General features: G+C 45.2%; 1 protein-coding gene across 1 annotated transcript in view; it reads left to right on the top strand.

The window, feature by feature from the left end:
- LOC134911366 (C-X-C motif chemokine 10-like) overlaps positions 1–14,424 on the top strand; it is a 61,674-nt gene extending 47,250 nt beyond the window's left edge. The window contains exon 4 of the mRNA XM_063919614.1: positions 4,025–14,424. Coding sequence (XP_063775684.1) covers positions 4,025–4,082 — 58 coding nt within the window. The 3' untranslated portion in view covers positions 4,083–14,424. The remainder of the gene's footprint in view (positions 1–4,024) is intronic.
- The last annotated feature ends 3,906 nt before the right edge of the window (positions 14,425–18,330 follow it).

Raw genomic sequence — 18,330 nt, 5'->3', positions numbered from 1 at the left:
ATGCGTGTAACTGGGACACACAGGTATGCTCACATGCGTGTAACTGGGATCTGTGAAAAACGAAAATAAGGCATCTACCACAAAATATGTAAATAAAAATGCAATAAAAAAATGGAAAAAAAAGAAACCCACAAGATTTTCACAAAATAAGTCTCCAGACTCCGTGGAGGGGAAAATATCCAATCTTGATCCTATGGTTTACACCAGTTTATTTGCATCCCAACATTAAATCCGAGATTATCGTAATCCCTGAAAATGGAGAATTGGGTACAAATTCGGAGGCTTTGGCCCCTAGTTTTTCAGTTTGTCCTGTAATGTGGTAATTACATATTTGCTTGGTTAAAGTCCTTTATGTTCCACACCAAGACAGGAATGGAGGTGAAAGCCTGTGAGTTGTTCCTAATTTTGTGTGCCTCTCTAATTTTAAATCATCTTCTTGACACTGTCCTCTTCCTCTTGCCTCTTCTCATAATGTGAAAAGTCATCAAGTATGGAGGTGGTATGTTTGTAGCTAGCTCTGATTCCGAGAACTTGGCGAGCTTTTTCCAGGGGGACCACCTGTCGCTGAAATGATGGGTTTATTAAATGTGCATGTCCTGTTTAAACAACATATGGGTGGGAGGGCACAAGGACAATTCCATCTTGCACCTCTTTTTTTCCTTTGCATTATGTGCTCTTTGGGGCCTACTTTTTAAAACTGCCATCCTGTCTGCCACTCCTAGATGGGCCACGTGTTTGTGCCGCACACTTGTGTCACTTAGCTTAGTCATCCAGCTACCTCGGTGCAACCTTTTGGCCTAAAAACAATATTGTGAGGTGTTCAGAATAGACTGGAAATGAGTGGAAAACCAATCCAGATCCAAAACACGAATGGAGGTCCAGATCGAAATCCAAAACACAAAACCCGAAAAATGTTCGGTGCACATCTCTAGCACAGACTAATACAAAGTACAAGGGAGCACATAGTAACACATGACACAGGGTAATACACGGTACAGGGGGAAACATGGTAACACATTGCACAGGATAATACATAGTACAAGGGAGCACATAGTAACACATGACACAGGGTAATACACGGTACAGGGGGAAACATGGTAACACATTGCACAGGATAATACATAGTACAAGGGAGCACATAGTAACACATGACACAGGGTAATACACGGTACAGGGGGAAACATGGTAACACATTGCACAGGATAATACATAGTACAAGGGAGCACATAGTAACACATGACACAGGGTAATACACGGTACAGGGGGAAACATGGTAACACATTGCACAGGATAATACATAGTACAAGGGAGCACATAGTAACACATGACACAGGGTAATACACGGTACAGGGGGAAACATGGTAACACATTGCACAGGATAATACATAGTTCAGGGGGGCACATGGTAACACATTACACAGGGTAATTCATGGCACAGGGAAACATATGGCACAAGGGGGCACAAGCGAATACATAGCACAGGGTGCAAGAGAAACATATGGTAAAGGTAAACACATGGCACAGGGTAATACACAACACAGGGGGGCACAGTGTACCACATAACAAAGTTGGGCACATGGTAATACACAGAACAGGGGGGCACAATGTAATACACAGCACAGGGGGGCATGGGGTACCACATGACAAAGTTGGGCACATGGTAATATATAGATAAGGGGGGCACAATGTAACACATGGCACAGGGGGCACAAGGTAATACACAGCACAGGTGGTAACGCATGACAAAGTTGGGTACAGGATAATACATAAAATGGGGAGGCACAAAGTAACACATGGCACAGGGGTGGCACTGCCAGGGAGACAGGAGGAGGGGAAGGACAGGCGCAGTACCTGGTGGTAGCAGGCTGTTGGGTGACACCATTCTGAAGTAGAGTGCTAGGATCACACACTGCTGCCTCGTGTCACTGGCTTGCGGCAGGATACCAGCTGCTGCTGCTGCTGGGTCGTCCCCCCACTGACAATGGCGTTGGGCTGTCAAAGAAACAAAAACTTTAAAGACTCTATAGAGAAAATACTGTATTAATGTAATGTACCCATTAAAGTACATAAACCATAGACATACAGTTTCCAGATCATAGACTGTTGGTTGGTAAAATTAAAAACCTATGAGGAGATCATTTGAAAGGGGGGGGGGGGGGCTGAGATTTCGACTGCCTAGAGGCCTCCACAGGGTTTAATCAGGCACTGGATATAGCCTCACAGGGTCCATTTTCTATGCAGCATTATTGGTTGCAGCTCAGACTCACCCCCAGCTCCAGGCACTGTCTGACATTGGGAGGGGAGGCAGAGCGGGTCACTGCCTCTCCCTGGCTTCTCTCCCTGCAGCACAGCATATTTGGGCCGGGGACATACTGTATCACTATGAAACTTAGTAGCATAATACAAAGAAGATATTTATAAATGACAAATATCTTCTTTGTATTATTCTAATAATTTTTATAGTCAAAACTGTGGAGTCTGACAGGCAGCATGACAAATGAGCATGCCTCCGCTCAGAGTCAGCCCTAGGCATAGGCAAACTAGGCAAATGCCTAGGAGCACAAGCAGCTTCTGATTAAAATGATATGCGGTATGCCTATATTCTGTGTGACTGCGGCTGTATCCGCATACAAAATCCTACATTACAGTGTATTCCTGGAAATCACTGTAACGTAGCATTTTGTATGCAGATACAGCCACAGTCACACAGAATATAGGCATACCGCATATCATTTTAATCAGCAGAAGCAATGCAAATTAGAAAAAAAAGGTGTCCGACGTTAGCAGAGCTGGCCTAGAGCTGCCAGCTGACTCATGCCAGGCATCTCCTGCTGCATGGTGTATTGAGGCAAGATGTATGAGGACACATTTGTATCCAGGCAGAGGTCACAGTGTTAGCGGCAGTGTGAGTGCTGTGTATAGGTGGGTTGTTTGTGCAATAGTGTTTGGCATATATGTAAAGGGCATTATGTGTGTCATGTGTATAAATGCATTAATAGTGTGTGGCATATGTGTAAGGGGCACTATGTGTGTCATTATGTATATGGGTCATTATTAATGTGCAGCATATGTGCAACGGGCATTATGTGTATAAGGGCATTAATAAAGGTGTTTATAAGGACATTAATAATGTATGTCACGTGTAAGGAGCATTACTGTGTGGTATGTGTATAAAGGCATTACTAATGTGTGACATTATGTGTATAAGGTACTTTACTATGTGGCATAACATATAGAAAGGGCACTACTGTGTGGTCTAATATGAATAAAGAGCAATATGGTGTGGCGTAATGTGAATAAGCAGCAATTCAGTGTTATGTAATGTAAATAAGGGGTACTACTGTGAGGAGTAATGTACTGTATATAAGGTAAAGTGGTACTACTGTGTGATGTAATGTGAATAAGGGACACTATCACATGATATAATGTGAATAAAGTTACACTACTGTGTGGCGTAATTTTAATTGGGGGTACTATTGTGTGGCCATGCCCCTTCCCAGCAAGAACATGCCCCTTTTTGGGTTGTGCGCCGAATGTGCCCATTGTTCCTATTTAAATTATAGGGGGTAGGAGCACCAAATTGAGGACTGCTATGGGTGGGGGTGATGGTGCTGGGAAAGGGGTGCAGGGTCAGAGGCGGAACCAGTGGTGGTGCTAAGGTGCACCAGCCAAAATCTTGCCTAGGGCATCATATTGGTTAGGGCCGGCTTTGCCTCCGCTGCCTCCCCTGACTGCACGTCCCTGTGATTTTCTTATTTTAAAGCCTGTGGGCCTGATCAAAGGTGGATGCTAAGCAGTAGCAGTTGCGACTTTGGTCCAATAAATTCTAATGTTTTATAATCTGACTTAGAAGTTCCCACCTCTGCCTATGCCCCAGGGCCTGGAAATAAGACCTGCACAAACTTCCTTGTTGCTTGGTAGCTTTTAAACGTAAAAAAAAAACTTGTTATGAGTGACTAACATTCTAGTACAGATTCTATATAATTATCTTAATTTCATCACTGTTTCTGTTTTCTTTTGGCAGAAAGAATAAACACATTCAGAAGACAACATCAGAGTTGGCCTCAGCAGAATCCAAGTAGTCCAAATTGCATCTCCGCACCTCTCTCTGCATGCATAACAGATAACATTTGGTTGACATAATAGAACTAGAGAAAAAATATACTGGAAAACAACTTCTTTTAAAATCAATTAATTTTATGTACATTTGTTTTTTTTTTTATGCTGGGGGCTTTGTCCTGTTGTTCCAAAGATATTTCTTGGCAAGCATCCAATCCTTTATAATGGATCCCAGGTTAGGGCGGTTCTCTTGTGCTTCTTCTTATATGTTACTTTATTATACTTCATGTGTTCTGCTATAAAGAGAACTGAAGCTCTCCATTCGGCATAATATATAACTGATATAATTATCTGACTGTCCGCTGCTGCAGAAAGTGTGTAACCTTACAAATGGTGTGCAGTCTATAGATCTACAGTGTCTAGGTAGACAGTCAATAGGTCAACATCAAATGGTCGACATGCACTAGGTCGACGTTGTCATGGGGCTGACATGTAAATGGCCGATAGTGCTTATGGTTGACAGTTACAAAGGTCAACAGGTTCAAATGGTCAACATACAAATGGTAGGCACAGCATATGGCTGACATGAGTTTATTTGAGTTTTTTTTTTTTTATGTAACTTTCTTACACTTTACCATCCACATGGACTTTGATTATGAATAGTAGTAACCGGTGCTGTGCCATGTGAGGGGACGCTGTACACTAATTGGGGGTCCCTGTGCTGTGATGGCAAGAATGACACAAAAAATTTAAAAAAAATGTTGTGTCAACCTTTTTCTGTGTCGACCATTTTTCATGTCAACCTTTTCCAGAGTTGACCCTTTAGAGTTCAACCTAATGACCATTTCAACCTTCTTTTTTTTTTGTGTAAACTGTTTTTATTGGTTACATCAGCAAACAAAACATTACAGCAATACTTTTCAAAAAAGAGAAAAGAAGGGAGGGGGAACAAAAATATCACATAATATATATATGTCAGTACACTACATATAGATCACCCCTAGTAGAGAAATAATTTGTCTGCTTTACTGACAACATTAAAACTTATAAAGGAGGAACATTTTAACAAAACAGGTTAGGAAAATGGAAAAGAAGAGAAAGAAGTAGAAGAGAAGAAGGAGGGGGGAGAAGCGAGGGAAAATTAGGGTGGGAAGAGTCAAGTGTGAGAGTCCGCGCAATAGGTGTAGACCATTTGGAGGGCGGAGGGGTGTTTTTTACCAATTATGGGTCCAGGCCATGTTATAGAGACATCGGTGTCGAAATATGTGCATGGATATGAGTATGAATGTGAGTATACATATGATTATGTTTATGATTGTAAGGAGGGTTATGTCGTCATGTAGGACCGATACAACGGTGTGTCCTTAAAATCGTACCAGGGAAACCAGATGGCTATAAAATTCACTGTTTTCCCAGATGAGAAGGAGACTAGGTCTTCCATATCTAAGAAATAATCAACCTTTGTGAACCATAATTTAATCGAGGGTGGAGAGGTGGATCTCCAAAGAATTGGAACCACCGCTTTAGCTGCGTTGCTAAGGTGTCTCAACAGGGAATGTTTGTAGGAGTGTGTTCCTACGGGGGTGTGATTGAGGAGCCAAAAACCTGGATCTTTCGGAATCTCATCTCCCACTATCTGTTCGGTGCATTTAAATACCTCCGTCCAAAATGGAGTTATAAGAGGGCAATCCCACCAAATATGTATAAAACTCCCTAGGGCGATTTTGCATCTCCAGCACAGGTTCGAGAGAGAGGGAAACATTTTATTGAGAACACTAGGAGTCCTATTCCACCTATATATGAGTTTATAGAGGGTCTCTAATGTCGATAGACTTAGAGAACTCGCCTGGGCGTTCTTAAATACGGTATCCCAGTTAATCTGCGTGGGTAGCCCCGATAATTCCTTCTCCCAAGAAGCCAGAAAGGTAGGAGGTTGCGGGAAAAATTTTTCCATGATGATCGTATAGATTTGTGAGATAGTATGTGTGGGAGAGCTGGGAGAGGTGCATAATCCTTCAAATCGGGTGAGATCCCTAGTTATGTCAGAGAGGTTCTTAGAAAATGATATGAAATGATGAGCCTGCAGGAACCTCCAGAACTCAGCACTATGTAGGTTCCAAGAAGATTGAACATCTGAAAAAGAGCGCACCCTACCCGAACTCACCAGCTGACCGACTCTAAAAATCCCGGCTTCCGCCCATGAAGCGAAAGCAGTCCCTTGAAAGCCCGGGGCAAACTCGGAGTTATAGAGAAGGGAGGTTAGGGGGGACCATTTTGAGGATATATGGCTCTGGGATCTCAGCGTGGCCCATAGTTTGAGCGTGGGGGAGACTGTGGGGTGCGAGACCTCCGGGAGGGTAGGAAGCCAAGGTACAATTTCAATGTAATGTGGAAGACATTCCTCTTCCAGTAGGACCCATTGTTTGCGGTCTTTGGCCCGTGTCCATTCCAGAATCCTATTCAGGTGTACCGCGTGGTAGTAGTTAGGAATATGTGGAAGCTGTTGCCCCCCTTGATGTTTTCTCCTAAACAAAATGTCGTGTTTAAATCTGGGTGTCTTACAACCCCATACAAACGCGCGAATAAGATTTTGGACGTCTCGGAGCCAAAGCAAGGGGATGTGTATCGGAAGGGTCTGGAGAAAGAATAGTATCCTGGGGAGGGCATTCATTTTGACAACGTTAATTCTACCGAACCAGGACAATCTGAGTTTCTTCCATTTCTGGAAATCTATGCGAAGCCTAGCCAATAAGGGGTTAAAATTTAGGGAGAACAATTTGGATAGGTCGTTGGTCAGCAATACCCCCAAATATTTTAATTTATGCTCATGCCAGGTGAAAGGGAAGGCATGTTTCAGGTTTTCTACTATAGCAGGAGGGGTAGTTAAATTCATTGCAACAGATTTGGAATAATTTATTTTGAAGTTAGAGAGGGCTCCAAACTTCTCAAATTCTGCCATCAAGTTTGGCAAAGAGGTGACCGGATTTGTGATTATAACAAGTAGATCGTCAGCATATAAAGCCAGTTTGTATTCGGTCCCCTTTACCAACAATCCCGAAATACTCGGATTAGCCCTAATGCTTCGGGCTAATGTTTCCATGCAAAGGACAAAGAGCAATGGGGATAATGGGCAGCCCTGTCGCGTGCCATTGGAAATTGGAAAGGAATCAGAAAGGGAGCCATTAATCCTAATTTTGGCGGACGAGGAGGCATAGAGGGATAGGATTCTGTGAAGACAGGCGTTACCAAGTCCCAGATGTTTCAGTATACCAGTCATAAAGTCCCAGTCCACTCTGTCAAATGCTTTTTCGGCATCTGTCGACAGTAGGATTGATGGGGATGAAAGCTGGCCGGCATAGTGAATCATGTTGAGCACTTTAGAGGTATTATCCCTAGCTTCTCTGCCTAAAACAAATCCAGCTTGATCTCCATGTATCAGACCAGGTAATAATAGTTTAAGGCGGTTTGCAATCAGTTTGGCGAAAAGTTTTATGTCTATATTTAATAGTGAGATTGGCCGGTAACTGGAGCAGAGACTGGGGTCTTTACCTTCTTTGGGTAGAACTGCAATATGGGCTTCGAGAGATTGAGGGGAGAAATGTGAATGTTCTGATATGGTATTAAAGGCTCTCGTGAGTATAGGGATTAATTTCTCTTTAAAAGCTTTATAATAGGCAATAGTATATCCATCAGGACCGGGACTCTTGCCATTGGGAGAGGATTCAATGGCTTTCTGAACCTCCTCAGTAGAGAACGGGGCATCTAGATCTTCTACTTCATCTGCGGTTAGTGTGGGGAAGTCTAAGGTCCGTAGATAATCAGCTATGGCTGTTTGATGGGACAACCTGTCAATTCTCCCGTTCGGGCCAGAGAGGTTATACAGAGTGGAATAATATGTCCTAAAGGCCCTAGCTATGTGGGGTGTCTGGTGTTGGGATTGGCCGTGACTATTTTTGATTGTATGAATAAAAGTAAGAGCACGTTGTTCTCTAAGTGCTTTGGCTAGTAATTTCCCAGGCTTATTGCCCCATTGATAGTATCTGCTACGGCACTTCCGATAAGAAAACTTGACTCTATCCGAAAGTAACTTATTCAGATCTGCCCTAGCAGTTTCGAGGTCGGCATAATGTTGTGGGGTTTGGGATTTTTTGTGTAGAAGCTCGAGAGATTGTATCTTAGACAGTAAATCACCCCGAAGTTTCTCTCTCTGCTTCTTACGGAAAGATCCTATTTGAACACAAACCCCCCTAATGACGCATTTGTGAGCTTCCCAGACTGAGACTTTGGAAATGTCGTCTAAGTCGTTGGTGCAAATGTAAGAATCTAAAGCTTTGTCGATTTGGGACCTGCAGTCTGCGTCTTGCAGGAAGGTGTTGTTGAAACGCCAGGACCACTGGCGATGTGTATTGGGGGGCAAGCGCAGAGTGAGGTTAACTGGGGCATGATCTGACCACACAATCTGTCCTATAGAGGCATCAGAGAGAAGGTGTAAATGCCGGTGGCTCAGAAATAAATAATCGATTCTGGAATATGTCTGATGTGGATGCGAGAAAAAGGAATAATCTACCTCAGTAGGATGTGTCAGTCTCCATGTATCAATCAGCTGGTGGTCGAGCAGGGCGCGCCTCATTCCCCTATGCTCCTTCTCTGGCCTGCAGGAAATCTTTTTAGAATTGTCCTGACGGGGGTCTAGGGCCCAATTTAGATCACCTCCCATCACGACCACCCCTTCTAAAAGAGGTTCCGCATCATCTAGAACTGAGGATATAAAGGAAGGTTGTTTAGCGTTAGGAGCGTATATGTTCAAGAAAGAGAAACGTTGGCCATGTATGTCGCATTTCACCAGCAACCCCCTACCTTCCGCTATTCCGTGGGAGGTAACATTGAGGACAGGCAGATGGCGAGCTAATAATATAGCCACGCCTAGAGTCTTACCAGCGGAGTTATTAGACAGGAAAACATATGGATAATAGTGACATTTTAGGGACGGCACGTGTCCTATCTTGAAGTGTGTTTCCTGAATGAAAGCAACGTCAATTTTCTCGTCTCTAAGCCATTTGAGAAGTTTAGACCTTTTTTCAGGGACATTCAGCCCTTTAACGTTAAGGGTAGTTACGTGTAGATCATTCACCCCCATTATCAGATAAATCTAATCGCTTCACATTAGTCTCTCCTACGGCAGACTCAGGGGGAGGTAAGAGATGAGCAGTAAGAGGAGCAGATAGGGAAAAAGGGGAAGTGAGGAAAAGAATAGAAAAAGATGCAGCGTGAGAGACCACGCCGAAAGGTATTTTGATAGTAAACAGAAATGGTACTACTACAAAAAAGACTGCTGCAATAAGGACAGGAGCGGAATCCTGCCGACTCCCAGTCCAAAAGAACAGGGGATGCAGCATAGTGGGGTCCTGCAGGGGGCTCAGGACAGCGACCACTCCCAGGATAGTATCTAGATAAATGTGTGGTATTACCGAGGTGTGCCCAAGGCACAAGTGAAACAAGAGAAAAAAAATATATATAACAATATAAAAGTATACATGCTTATATAAAAGCGTACAGATAATCCTTTAAACTATCAAACCAGGCTTCAGGAAGCCATGGCATCTGTACACTATTACTCAATTATATAAACCGATCTCATGTGTGAGCAACATATAGCACTTATTTAAGACAGAAAAAACTCAGTGTATAACATAGGTAGCGAGTAAATTCACGTCCACTCGGGACGAGGTTTCTCACTCAGGGAGGCTTTGAAGGACGTGGACCCGGAGTGGTTCCCCGCATCCGTGGGGAACGAACTTGCTGCCACGCGTCGTCTGGAGGGAGCACAACAGGCAGGTCCGGCAGGTGGTGAAAAGCGTCCCAGTCTGGTACCGGAACCGGAGGGATTCCCAAGATCGTGAAGAAGGCCTGTAAATCCGAAGGTCTAGAGAAACTTGCGATTTTGCCACCTTGAGAGACCTGGAGGGAGAAAGGGAAGCCCCATCTGTATTTCAGCTCGAGTTTCCTGAGAGAGTCTGTAAGAGGTTTCAAGGCTCGACGTTGTTGCAAGGTCGACCAGGCAAGGTCAGGAAATATCTGAATCCTGTCGCCTTGGAAGTCGATGTTGTCTAGCTGACGGGCCGACCTCATTATTTCTTCTTTCTGGGCATAATAATGGAGCCTGCAAATCACATCTCGTGGCCTGTCGGAGGGTAAGCCCCGAGGACGGAGGGCTCTGTGGGCTCTATCGAATATAATGTCCGTGTTCGGGTCCATGTCAATAAGTTCTCCGAATATCTTAGATAAGGCAGCTATCAGGTCCGCCTGCTGGACACTCTCAGGTAGACCTCTGACTCTAATATTATTTCGCCGGCCGCGATTATCCATATCCTCAATTCGTGATTTTAGAAAGGAGATATCGTCCCGTTGGTGAAATAGCACTTCCCGAAATTTAGTCAGAGAGTCCACAGTAGACGATTCATGGCGTTCTAGGATATCAACTCGAGTCGCGATTTGGGACATATCGTGTCGGAGCGCTGTCACTTCTTGAGTGATGGTGGAAAGTAAGCGAGTCTCCAAGGCCGAGAAATCTTGTTTCGTGGGAAGTGTCCTTACGTGAGACAATATCTCACTTATCTCCGCAGACAGAGAGTGGGTCTGTGAGGACAGCGGAGTCCCAGGGGATGCCATGTCGTCCACCGGGTCGCGTGGAGTTGTGGAGGTCGGGACAGTAGATGAAGCAGCGGGGGTTGGAGGTTGGAGAGGTTAAGAACTGACGTAGGTCTGACGAGTGTCGGTTCGTGGGAGATGGGATCGCGTCCGGCTTGGTTTTGACCTTTTTTTTCTTTATCCCTCTCACCATGAGATCGGTCTTTAAATTTAGCGGTTTAGAATTACACTTTCACATATCCTCGGCACTGTAAATCATGAGGGTCGTCGCCGTGCAGAAGCCCCCACGTGGTCTTAGGGTGACATCAGGCAGGCGTGTATATGGCTAGGGACCCATACGCCACTTCACAATGGCAGTACATCCAATACGCCCTGATGGGGGTCCAATTGCGGGATCCCGGTCCAGTGGGCAGGAAACCAGCTGACGCAGATGCCCGGATGGATGTATAGGTAGATGGATGGATGGATGGACGGATGAGTGGGGGGGACACTTAGATAGGTTTATATTGCACAGAGGCCTAAGTGACCTAGTCTTATGTGTATCTTACCCCCACACTCAGGTACTGTAGAATTGTGGCCCAGGGATCTTAGTCCCATCCAGTAGCTCCGCAGGAGTGAGCTTCCCAGCACTTCACTTTAAATCCAAGATGGCCGCCGGGCGCCCATCAGCTCCGTCCAGCGTGTCTTTCCTCCGGGTCCCCGTCGGGCAGGTATGCGTAGGTTGAAGCTGGTGGCGGGGAGATACCGCTAGCCGCGGCCGGCGGCCAGCGGCAGTCGAAAGAACGGAGCTCCGGAGGAGGTCCGCGGCCCGGGCAGCGGGTCCTGGAGCCGTCCCCGGCCTGCAGCCAAACTCGAGGTCCCGGCCCCCCCCAAGTCCCGCAGGCCGCAACCCGCAGGAGCAGTTAAAACTGCTCCTCGATTCCGCGGCACTGCAGGAGGCTCAGCAGGAGGTTCAGGCAGGGTAGTAGAGGAGGTGGGGTAATCGAAGGAGGCGCAGGAGGGAGAGGATTAGGTGTTTTGAGCGATGGGTCCCGGGAGCTCTTTCAGATCACGTCTGTCTCCTTCTGCATCCAGACCACGCCCCCCACCATTTCAACCTTGTCACTGTAGACCATTTGCCCGAAGCATGGCAGGCGAATCGATGGGACGAGGTACACAAATTGGAGTTCCATGTGCTGTGACGGCGAAAATGACAAAAAATTTAAAAAAATTGTGTCGACCTTTTTCTGTGTCTACCATTTTTTTGTCGACCTTTTCCAGTGTCAACTTTTTAGAGGTCGACCTTATGACCATGTCGACCGCTTGTGCATGTCAACCTTTTCACTGTTGACCATTTGGTGTCGACCTATTCATTGTAACCTTCTATTGCATCGTAACCCTTACAAATATAATATGACTGAATTTAAAGGTATCTGTGTTTTTTGAGAAATGAAAGGTCAAAGGACTTCATTCAGGTCCAGTTAGTGCATTGAAGCACAAAGTAAAGATGTTTAGTACTTTGAGCATGCACAGGACCCCTTCTGCACGTGCGGACCCTGCAAAACTGAATGCAGGAACGGCATCAGACTGTCAGTGATTAACAGTCTGATGCTATTTGTGAGCAAGGAGGGGGCAAAGACTCTGTGAGATTTCCTGACCTCTGCAACAGGCAGCTTCCACAAGCCGCACGGTGGTGCTGGGGAAGACTCGATACTTCATCCTTGGATGCAGTTTGGATTAGTAATGTCCCCTGTTGTATTACCATAATAGTGCTATTGCGGGATGTGGTCAATTTACCTACAATCAAAATCCTGACGGTCAAAATACAGACAACCATTGACCGATGGTCAAAATACCGACAAGGTCCAAATACCGACATTTAAAATACAGACAAAGTCATAATACCAATATGTAAAATGTCAACAGGTCAAAAAGTCGACATGAGTTCTTAATGATTTTTTCATTAAAACCGACTCTTTCATACTTTACCATTCCAGTGGACCTGGAGGTGGAATATAATAGTGTCCGAAGCATGGCGAGTGCAGCGGTACACTTATACGGTGTCCATGTTGACCTATGTCGGCACACACCAAAAAAAAAACAATGAAAAACTTTTGTTGACTTTTTGATTTGTCGACATTTTAAATGTCCATATTTTGACATTGTCGATATTTTAAATGTCTGTATTTTGACCTTGTCGGGATTTTGACCGTCGGTCAGCTGTTGTCGGGATTTTGATTGTAGGTATTTCATACTGATCCCGCTATTGCTGCTGCTTCCATAGCACCTCCAACCACATTTGAATGAGGGCCAATGAACTGAAATTGCTAGCAGTCATACTGTATATCAATCAAATATCGCAGATATATGTAATTAATTGCTTTAACTCCAATTTGTTAACTAATTGTGCTTCAAGCATTACTATTTATATTTTATATAAAAGTTCAATAATATAAGTATAAGTATACACAAAGAAATGGGGAACATTGAGGATAAATAGTTCTAGTCTCTAAATTGATTTTAAAAACATATTTTATATGTATAAAAAGTCTAGCAAAACCCAGACTACACTTGTTATGTCTACTCTCGGTAGTTTATAGTCGTACGGAAATACAGTGGTATCCCTACCTAAGGTGACACCCGGTGCGGGCAGACATGCTGTTTGTGCACCTTCGGCGTGTGCTGGCAAAAAGGGGCACGGCCTTGTGTGTAGGGGACATGGCCTCATGGACCAGACCCCTGTTTTCATCACTTCAGGGGTCCTGGTGATTGCGGGCTGACCCCGGGACCAGTCTGAGTGCTGTGCCGGCTCCTACATTGTGACAGGAGCCGGGTGCATCATGTAACGTTACAGTGCAACACCCGGCTCCTGTCAAGAGTTTGCACTTTGGCATCACCCCTCAGCCGGTAACACCTGGGTGCGGCCCGCACCCCCCTTGTGATGCCACTTCTGTATTCATACTAAATATAATTACAAAAGTCTATACATTTTACATACACCTTTCTCTGCCTTCCAGCAGCAGGGGGTGTTTCCAGCGAAATATGGGAATAATCTCAGTACCCTCCAACCATAAAGTAATACATAGCGGAACACTTCCCCCAGCACATAATTATGTCCTTATATTGTAAATGATATATTACATTTTAGTAGATTACTCTAAAGGTGCCCATACACTAGTCGATATTATGAGTAATTTGGCCATTTCAGACGGATCGGAAATACAAATCATTCATAATAATGCAGATCGTCCATTGTCTGTGAACGATAACGATGCGCGGTCCTGCTGGTTGTTGGTCGAAGCTTCTGATCTTCCCTGCTGCAGGGAAGAACTGAAGCTATTGTCAACGACCGCATGTTCCTAGATGTAGCCACTACCAGATCTTAAGATAGATCTTAAAGATATACAGTATCATGTGTATTGAACTATATCATTTGCCCAGGACTGCTGGGGAGCTGCCGGGGGAGTTCAAGGGAAATCGTTAATGAGAAATCATCATTTACAGGTCGTCTAGTGTATGAGCACCTTAAGTCAGAAAATCTTTTACATTCTAGGCATGCTTGAAAGTAATAATTGGTATAAAAGTAAATATACGTTGTACTATATCTCTATGTACTTAATAAAAAGCAGTAAAAAAAATATATATATGCAAATTTCCGTTGTCTTCTTGTTGTCTTACAGTTTAAGAAAATATTCTGTTAATGTATCCTTGTTTTCTTAATAAAAGTCCAAACCCTTCTCTCACGGGTCTGCTAAATCTTCTGGAGCTCCGGAATCGGGGACGGTGAGTGCTAGTGGGCGCTCCCTTGTGTGTCAGCCGCCATGTTGGAGATCAAAAGCCACGCCATTCCAGCCAATCTCAGCCAATCCTTGCTGTTTATCCCCAATTAGATTGGAGTACCATAGAGATTCTTGTCTGGGGTCTAATGTTTTGGAAATTACAGTAACTGGTTTCACCAGAGATAAACAATCAGCTTATCTGAATTGGAGGGTTTGCCTTCTGCTTACCACCAGTTTAATTAAAGTAGAATTACTTTCATTAAACTGGTGGTAAGCAGAAGACAACCCCCCCACCCCCCCTTCCCGATCTTCACCCGACTCGAGCCTGGATCCAGACTTCCCGCCAGACTCGGAAACCAGAACAAGGCAAAACGTCATCATCCCGCTGTCAGATTCTCGTGGGTTTTGGATTCCATATAAGGAGCCGCGCTTCGCCGCCATTTCACTACAGTCCTGGAGAGTGTAGCGAGAGAACGTGTCTCTCTCCTCAGTGTCTGTCTGTGTGGGAAAGTGGTGTGGTGACCTGCTCTTATGTGTCATTCCAGTGCAACTTGTGCTGCATCAGTCCAGTGGTGGTGTCTTGTGCTGCATCAGTCCAGTCACAGTGGTGGTGTCCTGTGCTGCCATAAGCCCAGTGCTGCTGTATAAGTCCAGTTCAGTGGTGCTGCCTTGTGCTGCATCAGTCCAGTGGTGGTGTCTTGTGCTGCATCAATCCAGTGACAGTGGTGGTGTCCTGTGATGCCATAAGCCCAGTGCTGCTGTATAAGTCCAGTCCAGTGGTGCTGTTTTGTGCTGCATCAGTCCAGTGGTGGTGTCCTGTGCTGCCATAAGTTCAGTGGGGGTGTCCTGTGCTGCCATAAGTCCAGGGGTACTGCTGTATAAGTCCAGGGGTTCTGCCGTATAAGTCCAGTAATACTGCCATATAAGTCCAGTGGTACTGCCATATAGGTCCAGTCCAGTGGTACTGCCGTATAAGTCCAGTGGTACTGCCGTATAAGTCCAGTGGTACTGCCGTATAAGTCCAGTGGTACTGCCGTATAAGTCCAGTCCAGTGGTACTGCCATATAAGTCCAGTGATACTGGACTTATACGGCAGTGGTACTGCCATAAAAGTCCAGTGGCACTGCCGTATAAGTCCAGTCCAGTGGTACTGCCATATAAGTCCAGTAGTACTGCCGTATAAGTCCAGTGGTACTGCCATATAGGTCCAGTCCAGTGGTACTGCCGTATAAGTACAGTGGTACTGCCGTATAAATCCAGTGGTACTGCCGTATAAGTCCAGTGGTACTGCCGTATAGGTCCAGTGGTACTGCCGTATAGGTCCAGTGGTACTGCCGTATAAGTCCAGTGGTACTGCCGTATAGGTCCAGTGGTACTGCCGTATAGGTCCAGTGGTACTGCCGTATAAGTCCAGTGGTACTGCCGTATAAGTCCAGTGGTACTGCCATATAAATCCAGTCCAGTTGTACTGCCATATAAGTCCAGTGATACTGGACTTATACGGCAGTGGTGCTGCCATATAAGTCTAGTGGCACTGCCGTATAAGTCCAGTCCAGTGGTATCCTGTGCTGCCATAAGTTCAGTGGTGGTGTCCTATGCTGCCATAAGTCCAGGAGTACTGCTGTATAAGTCCAGGGGTATAGGTCCAGTCCAATGGTACTGCCATATAAGTACAGTGGTACTGCCGTATAAGTCCAGTGATACTGCCGTATAAGTCCAGTGGTACTGCCGTATAAGTCCAGTGGTACTGCTGTATAAATCCAGTCCAGTGGTGCTGCCGTATAAGTCCAGTGATACTGGACTTATACGGCAGTGGTACTGCCATAAAAGTCCAGTGGTACTGCCGTGTAAGTCCAGTCCAGTGGTACTGCCGTGTAAGTCCAGTCCAGTGGTACTGCCATATAAGTCCAGTGGTACTGCCGTATAAGTCCAGTCCAGTGCTACTGCCGTATAAATCCAGTCCAGTGGTACTGGCGTATAAGTCCAGTCCAGTGGTACTGCCATATAAGTCCAGCAATACTGGCATATAAGTCCAGTGGTACTGCTGTATAAGTCCGGTCCAGTGGTACTGCTGTTTAAGTCCAGTGGTGCTGTCCTGTGCTGTATATTATTTACTCTAAATAAAGGGGTTATTAATATTTAATCCAAATAATTTTGACAGGGTTTGCCATGTGTGGTGTAGGGGTACGCTCTGCTGTGCTGCATATTGTTATATAACTCCAGAAAAATAATGCAGAACAAAAATTTGGAGGATAAAATAGGGAAAGATCAAGAACCACTTCCTCCTAGTGCTGAAGCTGCTGCCATTAGTCATGACATAGACAATTAAATACCATCAACATCATCTGCCAAGGCCAATGCCCAATGTCATAGTATAGGGCATGTAAAATCCCAAAAGCCAAAGTTCAGTGAAATGACCCAAAAAAATAAATTTAAATGGTTTGAGGAGAAACGTAAACTTGCCAATAGGCCATTTACGACATGGAGTGACAAGGAATGGCTAAGGCCCTGGCCTATGTTCATGACTAGTGGTTCAGCTTCACATGACGATGGAAGCTCTCATCCTCCCGCTAGAAAAATGATAAGAGTTAGGAGATGGACGCAAAAGCACAGCAAAAGCACAGCAAAAGCACAGCAAAGAACTGTGCGTTCTAAGATGGTATCACAAATCCTCAAGGAGAGTCCAAGTGTCGGCGGTTGCAATGCCTGACCTTCCCAACACTGGACAGGAAGAGGTGGCTCCTTCCATCATTTGCACACCCTCTGCAAGTGCTGGAAGGAGCACCCACAGTCCAGTTTCTGATATTCAAATAGAAGATGTCACTGTTGAAGTACACCAGGATGAGGATATGGGTATTGCTGGCGCTGAGGAGGAAGTTGATGAGGAGGATTCTGATGGTTATGTGGTTTGTTTAAATCAGGCACCAGGGGAGACAGATGTTGTCCGTGGGGTGAATAAGCCCATTGTCATGCCTGGGCAAAATACCAAAAAAGCCACTTCTTCAGTGTTGAATTATTTCTCCACAAATCCGGACAACAGGTGTCAAGTCGTGTGTTGCCTTTGTCAATCCGTAATAAGTAGGGGTAAGGACGTTAACCACCTAGGAACATCCTCCCTTATACGTCACCTGCAGCGCATTCATCAGAAGTCAGTGTCAAGCTCAGAAACTTTGGGTAAGAGCATAAGCAGTCCACTGACACCTAAATCCCTTCTTCCTCTTATACCCAAGTTCCTGTAAGCCACACCACCAACTCCCTCAAAGTCAATTTCCTCCTCAGGAACGTCAGTAGTCCTGCAGGCCATGTCACTGGCATGACTGACAAGTCCTCTCCTAACCGGGATTCCTCCGGAGGATCCCTGAGTGGTAAGCCTACTGCTGCTCCCACTGCTGTTGTTGCTGCTGGGAGTCGATCGTCATCCCACAGGGGAAGTCAGAAGACCATTTGTACTACTTCAACTAAGCAACTGACTGTCCAACAGTCCTTTGCGATGAAGATGAAATACGACAGCAGTCATCCTGTTGCTTCTCTTCCTAACCGCCAAGAGTTTTGACTCATCGTGGAGAAGAGTTTGAGGTGCAAATTATTGATTCTCGCAAACAGTATGGACGATTACAGTGCCTTACTGTTTGGAAAGGTTACAGACCGGAAGAGAGGACTTAGTTTTTGCAAAAAATGTTCATGTTCCTAAGTTAGTTCAGGCCTTCCATGCTAAACAGTCTTCCAGATCCAAGAGGTGTTTGGAGTCCACTTTCATAGGTAGGGATACTGTCAGGGACCGGGGTCTCACCTGTGGTGTGGGAACCCGGGAGTTGCCGGTCCGAGTGCTGGTAACGCTGCAGTAGTGAGAAGCCATTCTGCACTC

Source organism: Pseudophryne corroboree, chromosome 1 (genome assembly GCF_028390025.1).
Source record: "Pseudophryne corroboree isolate aPseCor3 chromosome 1, aPseCor3.hap2, whole genome shotgun sequence".
NCBI lineage: Eukaryota > Metazoa > Chordata > Amphibia > Anura > Myobatrachidae > Pseudophryne > Pseudophryne corroboree.
This window is presented reverse-complemented; position numbering and strand designations above follow the sequence as displayed.